General features: G+C 36.0%; 1 protein-coding gene across 3 annotated transcripts in view; it reads left to right on the top strand.

The window, feature by feature from the left end:
* The window catches only part of LOC122083997 (phosphatidylinositol 4-phosphate 5-kinase 9-like), a 54,513-nt gene that overhangs the window by 18,353 nt on the left and 23,361 nt on the right, over positions 1-12,799 (top strand). For all 3 annotated transcript variants that reach the window (XM_042651986.1, XM_042651980.1, XM_042651972.1), the window contains exons 6-7: positions 2,356-2,543; positions 5,721-5,878. In XM_042651986.1, coding sequence (XP_042507920.1) covers positions 2,356-2,543; positions 5,721-5,878 — 346 coding nt within the window. The remainder of the gene's footprint in view (positions 1-2,355; positions 2,544-5,720; positions 5,879-12,799) is intronic.

Below are 12,799 nucleotides of genomic sequence, written 5' to 3'. Positions count from 1 at the left end.
CGGCATCAATAAAAGCTTCTAGCTTGAGGTTTCCATTGTTTGAGAATAAAAGGCCTTTCCCAGAGACCAATTCTAAGTATCTCAGAATTCTATACACTGCCTCAAGGTGGGTAGTTTGTGGATCATGCAAGAATTGACTGACAATCCCTATTGTGTTATGCAATGTCTAGCCGGTATGAGAAATGTATAGTAACGTCCTCCCAACCAATTTCTGATAACTCTCTCCATTTACTGGATCACTAATCCTGTTGCTGAGACGATGATTGACTTTAATAGGAGAGTCGGCTGGCTTACATCCAGGCATACGCGTCTCACTGAGAAGATCTAGGACATACTTCCTTTGGGAGATAAAGATACCTCTGTTGGATCGGGCAACTTCAAGTCCAAGGAAATACCGGAGAGATCCCAAATCTTTAATCTCAAACTCGCTTGCCATTAAAGCCTTTATTCTTAGAGATTTCATCCTCATCACTACTTGTTAATGTAAGACTATCTACCAAGGTAAACAGTCCCAAACAGTTCACAAACTCCAAACCAAACTTAGGAATTATGTTCAGATCTTAATAAAAGCTTCTAGCTTGAGGTTTCCATTGTTTGAGAATAAAAGGCCTTTCCCAGAGACCAATTCTAAGTATCTCAGAATTCTATACACTGCCTCAAGGTGGGTAGTTTGTGGATCATGCAAGAATTGACTGACAATCCCTATTGTGTTATGCAATGTCTAGCCGGTATGAGAAATGTATAGTAACGTCCTCCCAACCAATTTCTGATAACTCTCTCCATTTACTGGATCACTAATCCTGTTGCTGAGACGATGATTGACTTTAATAGGAGAGTCGGCTGGCTTACATCCAGGCATACGCGTCTCACTGAGAAGATCTAGGACATACTTCCTTTGGGAGATAAAGATACCTCTGTTGGATCGGGCAACTTCAAGTCCAAGGAAATACCGGAGAGATCCCAAATCTTTAATCTCAAACTCGCTTGCCATTAAAGCCTTTATTCTTAGAGATTTCATCCTCATCACTACTTGTTAATGTAAGACTATCTACCAAGGTAAACAGTCCCAAACAGTTCACAAACTCCAAACCAAACTTAGGAATTATGTTCAGATCTTAATAGTAGATGTAATTAAACAAATCTGAAAATTAGGGGCTGAATAGAGAGAAATTTAGGCACCGTTTGACAACGCTCCGTTTCTGCGTTTTCTTGTTCCCAGAAATGGAGAAACAACCTAAAAAGTGTTTGATAAAGTTGTTCCGTTTCACCTGTTTTTAGAAACATAAATCAAAATTTATGCCTATTTACAATTCTAGAAACGACTTTGACAAAACAAGTCAGCCTTGTTTTGTCGTTTCTAGAAACGAATTTGAGAGAAAAAAAAGTGGTTGTTGTGCCCGATAAATCTCTCAACTATTTAAACATAAAAAAAGGCAACCGAAACCTCTCTCCCTTTTGGGCATCGATGATGCTATTGGGTTTCTTAGTGGCATTATGTATGCAAAAAACATTTCGAGAAACAAGTTTATCAAACAAAAAAAAAAAAAAATCCATTTTTGTTTCCAGAAATGTGAAAAGCCGTTTCTGCTGTTTCTAGACACAGAAACAGTAGAAATGTTATCAAACGGTGCCTTAGTTAATCATAAACCTAGGCTCAAATCAGCCTAGGATAGCATCTACATCACCTGTCGCAACTACAGGGCTGAAGCTTGTGATTAGGAGAGTATGATATCATGGGGCCTTTTTCGGACATTGCATTTAATTTCTTGACCTCTAATATCACCTTCCCATTTTAAAACTCTTGAAAACCATCCCCACATGTAGAAGATCATGTGATAGAAAAAGAAGCATAATTGAAGCTCTCTTGTAAATTTTTTTCTTATGGAAATTATTGTTGCTGAGAATTATTAGACTAAAATTAACATATTAAAATCTTTAGATTCAAATTATTTTTTGTCCACCCAAAATGTGGGGTGGAATGGTGCACCTCAATCCATATAATATTAGGCACAGTTTGTGGGGTCAATAAAGGAGGAAGCCTGAGGTGTTTATGCCATACTTTTAGCCATCGACAACTGTGATGGATGATGACAGTGCCAGTCAGAAATTAGAATACTAGCTCCATACCCAACCTAAACCGCACCCCCCCACCCCCCCAAAAAAAAAAAAAAAAAAAAAAAGCCTGAAAGTAACCAGAAAAGTGTTACCACTTGCAAAGCCAAAAGAGAGAAGGAGAAACAAGTCATGCAGGTTTTTTTTTTATTAAAATGTTATACTATATTAAATCTTACTCTTCAGGGATGTATTTGGTACAGAAAAAAGTTGATTCTTTGCAAACCGTTTCTGAATTTGCAGTTTCGATTTGTGGTAATGGGCAACATGTTCTGCACAGAATTGAGGATTCATCGAAGATTTGATTTGAAAGGTTCCTCCCTTGGCCGCTCATCCGAGAATGTTGAAATCGATGAGAATACAACGCTTAAAGATTTGGATCTAAACTATTGCTTTTATTTGGAGCCTTCTTGGCGGGAATTTCTATTAAAGTAAGGAACTCTTAGCTTATCTAATTTAAAGCACATACTTATCAGCCTGGTGATGTACCATCTCAAGTATGCTTTCATGTTGATCGTATGCTCGTAGAAGTAAACTTTGACATATACGAACTTGGTGTTCTATAATAGTAAGTTGTGCACTAAGAAATTTCTACATTTTTATGGAATACATAGCATTTTTGTAGTCAGCATGAATCTGTAAAGTTGTCAATCACATATTCATATATTCTTATGGTTCAGAAAGCTCTGCTTTTCTGTTATTTATTGTACAGGAGCATAGGCATTTGTTCCCATGTTTGGTCAACTTGAGGATCCTAAACCCTTCTCAATGGATCAGGTAGTGATGCGAAGAGGAAAGTTCCTACAATCTTAATTGCTCTAGGATTAAAGATCTAATTCTCCTAATTCAACAAGGAAAAGAGAATATAGAATGTTATTTCTGTTATTTGCACAGAAGTATACTCATATTTAGGAATTTGTTTCTATATATGGTCAACTTGAGGATTGGTAATCAAGTGCTCCTATTGAATCAGGTAGTGAATGCAATGATGGTAGTTCCCACAATCATAATTGCACTAGGATTAAGTCTTAATTCTCCTAATTCAAGAAAGAGTGAATAAGGAGAAACGAATAGAAAGGGAAAAATTGCTATTTCTGATATTTATATGGGAGCACACTCATATTTAGGCATTAGTTGCTATATTTAGTCAGCATGAGGATCCTTTTAATGGATTAGGTAGTTATGCAAGGAGGATTGTGCCCAGAATCCTAGTTGCATTAGGATTAAAAATCCTAATTTTCATAATTCAACAAGGAAAAGAGAATAGATGAGGTTTTTGGAAGAGGAAAAAATTCTGTTGCTCTTATTTTGGAAGGGAAATATCTCAAATCAAGTTGGTTCAGTAATAGGTTTCAACCAAGTGGTTACTTCTTTCGGCAGGAGCATGCAATCAAGGAAAGAAAGGTTCTTTCTTATTCTTCTTGGTGCAATCAGGTATATGTGGTTTGCAGGTCAACTGCACAACAGCCTTACTTCAGATGGAAGGGTAAAGGCACTGCGATTATTTTAGTTGAATATGAGTAGATGCAGGGCTGATGAACAGAGTAATAGCTTAAGAGAGAACTGAATAAAACATAAATCAGATTAATTGATTGATGTACATTTGCTGAAACTGTGGACATTAAAATATAATATGCGGAATTGAAGTTTGAAACAGAATACTGAAAAATGACCTGATAGATGTGAACTATCTTGCTGAAATTGTATATGCAGGACAAAAAAGTTGATTGTTTGAACGAAAAATATGAAAAGAAGCTAGCTTTGACCATCAAACAATGGGAGGAGATACCAAGCTCTTACTCTGAACCATATCCATTCCATAATTCTTGCCACAATACCTAATTTCTCTGGCTACAGGGCTACCACTAGAATACCTTGGCTAGTTCAAATTTTAGAACCGACTTCAATCCCTAGGAGTCAAAGATTGGGCTTACTTCTACAGTTCTTTAAATTTAAAATTATTTTTATTTGACTTGACTCCTGTTTTTCATCAAGGAAATCCTAATTGGACTCAAAGCAAATATTACTATTACTATGACTGTGATAAACTCCTTCACTAACTCAAATTTCAGACCCTAATCATACTACAACCCATTCAAAGTCAAAGACATTTAACAAAGATGGAAGTAAAAGAAACAGAAAGGACTGGCTCTCATGTGGGACCAATAGGCTTGTAAAGCACGGAAAGGATGCCCATGACTGGTATATTCTCTGGGCAGAATCAGGTAGGCCTGGCAATTCCTGACCCAACCTGTTTATGCAACCTAATGATCTGGGATTTGTGTTGACATTTCTTTTTTTCAATCCATTGACAGATGTCTCAGTTTCAGGGGGTTGACATTTTAAATCTGATTGATAAATAACTTGTATTTAGGTTGAGTACATTATTTTTTCCTTTGGACTCAGTGTTCAACATGCCCCAACACAGCATTATATAAAAGATTCTGCTGGCTGAACTCCAACTTATTATTTTTTTCAATTGAGGTTGTATTTTTCAATCTTGACTGACAAATGTGTTGGCTTTTGTTGCTGCCTGACCTGATCCTTGATCCATCATCACCTCAAGGGTTAGTGTAACTCCACTGAACAATGGATCAGAGCAGGTTTTATGTATGTCCTTGACTGAAAAACATGTCCAATGGCACTCTGTCTTTTTGCACAAACTTATGTGCCCGTGGAGGATGACAGTCCTAAATCCTAATCAAGTAGTCTAGTGTAGAAATTGGGATTTTTGTATATCTGAACCCCTCTTCCCTAATATTTTCATTCCCTATGCTAATACTATATAATTCATCCTTGTAACTTAACGAGGATAATAAGTAAAGAGGGATATTCAGATTTTTTTGATAGCCCAGTTTAGATAATATTATGGTTTTGAGAGCCTAATTTTGTGGGTAATGGGCTCAACTGATGACAAGATTGGCTTGACTTAGAGATACAAAGCTTTCCACTGGTTATTAGGGTTGGTTTTTAGAGAATTGGCAGATCGGAAGAGATATTTTAAGTCCCAAAAAAAAAAAAAAAAAAGGAATTTAGATTTAGGGGTGCAAGGGAGAAATCAAAGAATTTTTTTAAGTGATGCTGGAATTTAAATATTCAATGTAATATGGAACAATGTAATGAAAAGCTGAACTAGAGGGAATGGTTGGGAAAGCTAACATTCTAATAAAATAAGGGGATGAATTACATACCTTGTAAATTAGAATTCTTAACTCAGATTGTTATTTTTTTAAAGCAACCAGAAAGCTGCATTTGCATTTCACGTAAAAGATGGAATATAATTGGCGTGACATTCAGAAACACAAAAAGAGTACAGATTAGGTAGATCCAAGAGATGTCTTACAGCCACAGACCATGATGGGTCATGTCAGGTGCTCTGTGGTTGAGTATCACAATCTGTGGTAGGCAAAGGAATTTATGCAAGAAATCAAATTTTCAATGACTCTGTTTTTCTTTTTCATTTTTCGTTTTGGTCAATTATGTACCTATGGTTGTTATTTGTTAATTTTAATTTCTTTCTTTTATATTTGTTTGTTTCATTAGATAAAAATTTAAACTGTTATAACTTGCACTATAATTTTTCCCCCCGTATATGTGTTTCTGTTCAGGCAGATTGAGACTGATTGTAAATTTCTGGAAACACAACGTATAATGGATTACAGCCTTTTGCTTGGAGTTCATTATCGAGCCCCACAACATTTGCGTTCGGTCTTATCTTATCATCAAAATTTGACAACAGATGGGTTGGGAATTCTTGCAGAAGAAGGTATGCTTAATAATCATTCCATAACTAGAACTTATGACTACCGTAAAATCTTAGAAATCAAATATGTAAGCAATGTAGGATTGGAGATGATACCCTTCCACTTAGGATGGGGCAATCTAGGTTGTTGAATTTTTTTTTTTTTTTTTGAGAAGCTTCACTTCTTTCATCTGTGTTTCAAGCATAGTTGTCAAGGCGAACCAAGGCTGTGGAGGGTTGTCTAAGCGCTTAGGCGAGAAGGTGACCAAGTGGTTTTTTTATTTTTCCTATTTTCTAACATTATTTAGTAAGCTATATATACCTTGTATCATAAAAAATCAAGATTAAGCAACATCAAGTTATTAAAAATCAACATTTAGCCATATTAAATCATAAAAAATTAACATTAAGTCATATTAAGTTATAAAAAAACAACATTTAGAGAAATGCTCTTGTTCTATAATAAGTTTGACTGGTCAAATGATTTTATTTTTACATGAGACTTTTTGTATTAGTTATAACATAAAACCAGCTTTCCAACAAGTATAAGATTACTTAAATCTGAGTTGTAACAACAAAGCTATGCTCCGGTTAAACTTATTTTCATGAGTGCGAATGCTGTTAAAATCGCCTGAATGAAAATAATTTATGGATATCAAAACAAAAGATTGTTTTACCGGACTTTTGGATTTTAGCAATGCTTTAACATGATAGAATTTATAAAATTTTCATAATTGAGAAAAACCCCAGCATTTAAAAATCGCCCCTATAACCAAAATCGAGTTTTTGTTCTTGAGTTGGGGGATTGACTTTTTATCCTTTTGGAATTTGATTTTTAAACTATTTTTATTGGATTCAAATAGAGGGTATTTGCTTATTTATGAATAATATCTTAAGTAAACATTTATTTAAATGATATCTAGCATAAATAAGAGACAAAACCCAAGGCGACATGTAGTACAACAAGGCTACTGTCGCCTAGGCCCTAAGAAAGCTGCCTGGACGCCTAGGCGTCACCTAGGCATGCCTTGACAACTATGGTTTCAAACATATCACATTTTCCATGAATGGCATTTTGGAACTAGGGAAACATCTGTGTGGATTAAATTCTCTCTTTCTTTCTTTTTTATTTATTTTTAATGAGTCAAGATTTATTTATAAGAGTAAGAGGCAACTATACAATACAAGTCCTGGGCCAGGCTATAGAAAAATGTCAGGGAAGCTGCACAACAAATATTTTTCGTCATTTCTGATCTCAGAAATCGAAGGGTCATTGAACACCATGATGGGTGAAGTCCCTGATGCAGTAGCATTATTGTGGTTGGACTGGCATGACCCAGTTTGGGAACCCAGACCAAGAAGAACCGGATCCAAACGAGGATTTTGGTCCCAACAGGGTTCTTAGGAAATTTACTTATGTTTGGGTTATTCTTGTAATCAGAATTTTAATTTATTTTATATTATGGGAGTTAGATATATGTAGGAGAGTTTGTTTTTTAGTTTGGAATTATTGTTTGAGTCGATTTTGAGAGTCTATACGTGCAAGTACTTGTAACCCATTGATTAGATTGGAATTGATAAAGATATTTTAGATTCTCCTCACAAGTTATGAGTTGTCTGTGCTGCTGTGGAATTCAGATACCAGGAAAGTATATCCCTGACTAATTAAAACCCCTATCTAGGATCTGGAGAACCGGCTCACTGACCCTATGTCAATCACCGCCCGTGTTATTAATGGAATGATTAGCTAACCCTTTAAGATCTTCTCCCTGGTTCGGTTTTGTTGATTCCCTTCCCAAGATGAGTTCTTCCCATTTTTCCTTTTCCCTCTTCCTTTCTTTCTCGTTTCTTCTCCTGTTATTTTCTTCTTGTTGGCTGACTGTGTTCTGATGTCACTTTTGGTTCAGAAAGAGAGACATCGAACTCACTAAGATCTTCTTTCAACCTCAAATTTTGGGGACTGAAACTCACCCTTAGGTCGCCCAAAACTCCTAAGTCTTACCCCCTATAAGCCTCTGCAACTACTGTCGGGTTTTGTTTCAGTGATATATCTCAAAATTTGTAAATATTTTTTGGATTGATATTAGTTGGATTCAATCGCGTTGAGTGTTGTGATTCACCACCTAAAATTTCAGAATGGTTGGTGTTCGTATGAGAGAGTTCTCTCCATCAGGCTGTGTCTGGTCTACCGCATGGTTATTCAATCAAGAGGTTGAAGAAACATAATTCTGTTATTTACAACTATGACCTTCTTCCTGGTTGTTAGTTAGGATTATTTACTTTGGTTTTTATTTGACTCTATGTAGGTTTCTTGTTTATTATAAGATGTAGGACTGGGCTACAATAGACCGTACTGAATCCTTTCATGACCTGGGATACTTTTCCCTTATCTCCTATCATCTCTCTCTTACTCTTCCTCCGTTCTCTTCTTCTTCAGAGGTTCTGGTTGTTGAGATTAGGCTTTGTCACAAGGTATATATATATATATATATATTAATGCGGGTCCGGTGGGCCCCAAGATTGGATGTGGGGCCACTTAAATAATGAATGACACAATATTAGCCAAGTACCAAGGAGAGTGACAATTCTGTAAATAAGTGGGAGTTCTAACAAGTAATGGCAAACTTCTAATTAACTGGAAATAGCAAGGGTTAGTGGAACTTTTGTAAATACCCAGAAATCCCTAATGTTTGAATGGGTCGGTCAAGGAGAGAGGATACAATGGGGATTTGATTTATTGTTCAAGGCTGGATTTGGAACTAAAAGAAATTAAAGGACAGAGCGGCATAAAGGGGGTTTATGGGGTATAATGGGAAAACCAAAATAAGGGGATTTAAACAAGAGCCACGATTTGGGTTGTCTTCCACCTTTGGACAGAAGCGGTAGAACCAATCTGGTTTTAGGTGATCGATCTCACCTATGTGGACTCCACTCGAAGTGAAGCTTCAGGAATTAATTCTCAAGTCTCAGCCCTACCGATAGTAACCCATGACACCTCGAACCAGCAGCCTCAGATTAGTTTGGAAAATTCTGAAACAAGGCCTGGTGGAAGAGTTGTGCTCTGTTCTTGTTGCAGAGATGGATTGCACTAAAGAAGGGGATCCAGGAGTTGAAGCTCTAGGGCCTTGGGTCGCCTACAGTGCAGTAACCTTCAATTCAAACTTCAAGTCCAACAGATTAGAGATGAGAGTTCAAGCAATGGCTTTTCAGTCTGCCATCAAACCTGTTGCTCAAGGTAAATCAGATCTGTTCTTCAATTTATATCACACAAAAGAGGGGCTGGTTGGGACAAGGAACACAGGGATTTGAATCACCCAAGGAAGGGGCTTCTTGATCAATACCTCAGCCACAAAAGTAGTGGATGTGAGGAACTCGACCTAGATCTGAAAACTTAAAGACACTGCCCAAACTGACTATTCTCAGGTAATGCAAGACATAGTTGTCACGGTGCCAAGGCGAACCAAGGCGGTGGAGGGTTGTCTAAGCGCTTAGGCGAGAAGGCGTCCGCCTTAAGGCGAACTAGGCGAACAAGTGTTATTTTTTATTTTTTCAATTTTCTAACATTATTTAGTAAGTTATATATACCTTGTATCATAAAAAATCAAGATTAAGCCACATCAAGTCATTTAAAATCAACATTTAGCCACATCAAATCATAAAAAATTAACATTAAGTCATATTAAGTTATAAAAAATCAACATTTAGAAAAATGCTCTAATTCTATAATAAGTTTGACTGGTCAAATGATTTTATTTTTACATGAGAATTTTTGTATTAGTTATAATATAAAACCAGCTTTCTAACAAGTCTAAGATTACTTAAATCTGAGTTGCAATGACAAAGTAATGCTTCAGTCAAACTTATTTTTAAGTGCGCGAATACTGTTAAAATCGCCTGAATGAAAATAATTTCATGAATATCAAAACAAAATATTTTTTTACCGGACTTTTGGTTTTTAGCAATGTTTTAACATGATAGAATTTATAAAATTTTCATAATTGAGAAAAACCCTAGCATTTAAAAGTTGAAAATCGTCCATATAACCAAAATCCAGTTTTTGTTCTTGGACTGGGGGGTTGACTTTTTATCCTTTTGGAATTTGATTTTTAAACTATTTTTATTGGATTCAAATAGGGGGTATTTGCTTATTTATGAATAATATCTTAAGTAAATGAAATAACAAATATTAAAAACATTTACTTGAATAATATTTGGCATAAATAAGTACCGAAATAGAAGGCAACATGCAGTGCAACAAGGCGGCTGTCGCCAAGGCGTCGCCTTGACAACTATGATGCAAGAAACAATGGCAGAAAACCAGAAACGAAATAGAAAGAAGAAGAGAAATAGAGAGACCGCAGGGGAAGAGGAAGAAAAGGCGGAGGGATGCCTCGCTGGACAAGGAAGAACTAAGAGAGAGAAGGGGAAAAGAAGTGATTCTCCAAGAAGGAGGGGGGAGGGGGGGGGGGGAGGGGGGAGGGGCGGGGGAAGGAGGATAGCCACGCAGGTTTCTCAAAATCAATTCATTCTTCATTAAATTTTCTGATTTGGGTTACAAGCTTAATTTATAATAACTAAAATTAAAAACTTCCTAATTAAAGTCAAAGAATAAAATCAAATTAAAATCTACTAAAATTTAGACTAACAAGATTAGAAGTAAATAAGGACTCAAATAGGAAACTATCTTTCCTATCTAGAAACTACCCCAAAATAAAAGATTACAATTATTCTCAAATAAAATAAAATCCTAGAATATTCTAATAATCTTGAACCCAAATTAGTAACTTAGAACCCAAATTGGATCTGGGTCTTGGTCCGGGTTTTGAAGCGGGTTTGGGTCGATCCATCGGAGCACTGCTACATCATATATATATATATATATATGGGATTTTTGGGATTTTCAGGATTTTCATATTGACACCCTCAAGGTGTCAAATAATTTGTAACCTTACTTTTTTTTCCCTTTTGGTATGATACACATTTTTTTTTTTCAAGGAAGGTAATAGTGCCATTTGACATGTATACTCAAAAAATGTCCATGACAATGATACCTTTTGATATATATATACATATATATATATATATATTTATATGCCCCTGTCTTAAACAACTTTTTGGAATAAGACAAAGGGTAATTAAAAGTAGGTACCAAGTTCTGAACACACCTATAGAAGTGTTATTTAGACACTTCCTGTATATCATAGTTGTCAAGGCGTCACCTAGGCGTCTAGGCAGCTTGGATGCCCTGGTCGCCTTGTGTCTGGACCCCTTCCAACGGCTTGGGTTGCCTAGATGCCATGATAACTATGCTATATATATATACTATAACAATAAGAACTCATCCTTATCCCAACTAAATGGGGTTGGCTACATAGATCCTTGTCATCTAATCATCTCTATTCGACGTCATACTTGATACAAGGACTAAGCTATACATGTCTTTCCTCACCACTTTTCCTAAGGTCATTTTATGTCTGCCCTAGCTCTTTTAGATCCTTCAATTGGAATCAAATCTCTCCTTCGTACTAGAGCATCCAAAAGCTCCTGTTGAACATGGCCATGCCACCTCAAACGACTTTCTCGTAGCTTATCATATATCGGAGCTATTCCCAAACTAGCTCCAATATGATCGTTCCTTAATTTATCTTTCCTTGTTTTACCAGTCATCCATCTCAACATCATCATCTCCGCTACATTGACTTTATCTACATGACAATTCTTAATTTTCCAACATTTTGCACCATACATCATAGCCAGTCGTATGACTGTCCTATAAAATTTTCCTTTAAGTTTTAAAGGAATACGTTAATCACACAACACTTCGGATGTACCTCTCCACATCATCCATCCTATTTTAATTCTTTGTAAAATATTATCCTTTATATCACCTTCTTTATTTATGAATGTGCCAAAATACCTAAAATAATCACTTTGCAGAACCTCTCTTTCATCAAATTTCACCACCCCATTATCCACCATTGTGTAACTAAAGTTAAACACCATATACTCCATATTTGTTCTACTTATCTTAAAACCTTTTGATTCCAGTGTTGATCTCCATAACTCCAACTTGACATTAATCCCTACTTTTGTCTCATCCACCAAAACAATATCATCAACAAAAAGTTTACCAAGGAACCTCATCTTGAATGTCTCTGGTTAATTCAATCATTCAATCATGATAAGTGCAAATAAATAGGGGCTTAGAGTTGATCCTTGATGTAACCCAATTATAATTGGGATTTGGGAATTCATTACCTTGACCTGCCACAGATCTTACACTAGTCACCACCATTATACGCATTTTTAATTTTGTCCATATATTTAATTGAAACACTTCTCTTTTATAGTACTTGCCAGATTAACTCTCTTGGGACTCTATTATAAGCTTTTTCTAGGTCAGTAAAGACCATATGGAGATCCTTCTTGCAATCTTTAAATTTTTCCATGTGTCCTATATATATGTATACCCTAGTTAATCCAATATGAAGAAGAGTTAAGAGTTTCTTATGCGTTAGTAGTTAATCCAATATGAAGAAGAGTTAGAGTTTGTTATGAGTTATTGTTGGCTTGAAGTTCGGTTAAATAGATATTCAGTCTCTGTGACGCATGATGCTTTTCTTCCTGTTGTGCATGACGTTTGCTCTCTGCTGGTCTTCCCTGTCGATTCAAAATATTGAGGACAGAAGTCACACGAGATTTGTGTTTTGTTTGGTATTCTTCTCTACTACTAGAGGTTCTGTTTTTGTGGTTTTATTTGTATACGCAATATCAGTTAACCCCATCTGAATTCTGAAACTGCCATCGAAACTCTCTTATTTCTTTGTGAAGTTATTAAGTGTCATTGAGAGGTTGCAAGTTTCACGAATCTGCATCTCTGTTCTATTCTCCTTACCCTAAGATTTTTGGAAGCTTAACTAAACTCTCCTTGAACTCTTATGGACA

The sequence above is a fragment of the Macadamia integrifolia genome, chromosome 1 (genome assembly GCF_013358625.1).
Source record: "Macadamia integrifolia cultivar HAES 741 chromosome 1, SCU_Mint_v3, whole genome shotgun sequence".
NCBI lineage: Eukaryota > Viridiplantae > Streptophyta > Magnoliopsida > Proteales > Proteaceae > Macadamia > Macadamia integrifolia.
The sequence above is the reverse complement of the archived record's forward strand: the minus strand, read 5'-3'. Positions and strand labels throughout refer to the sequence as shown.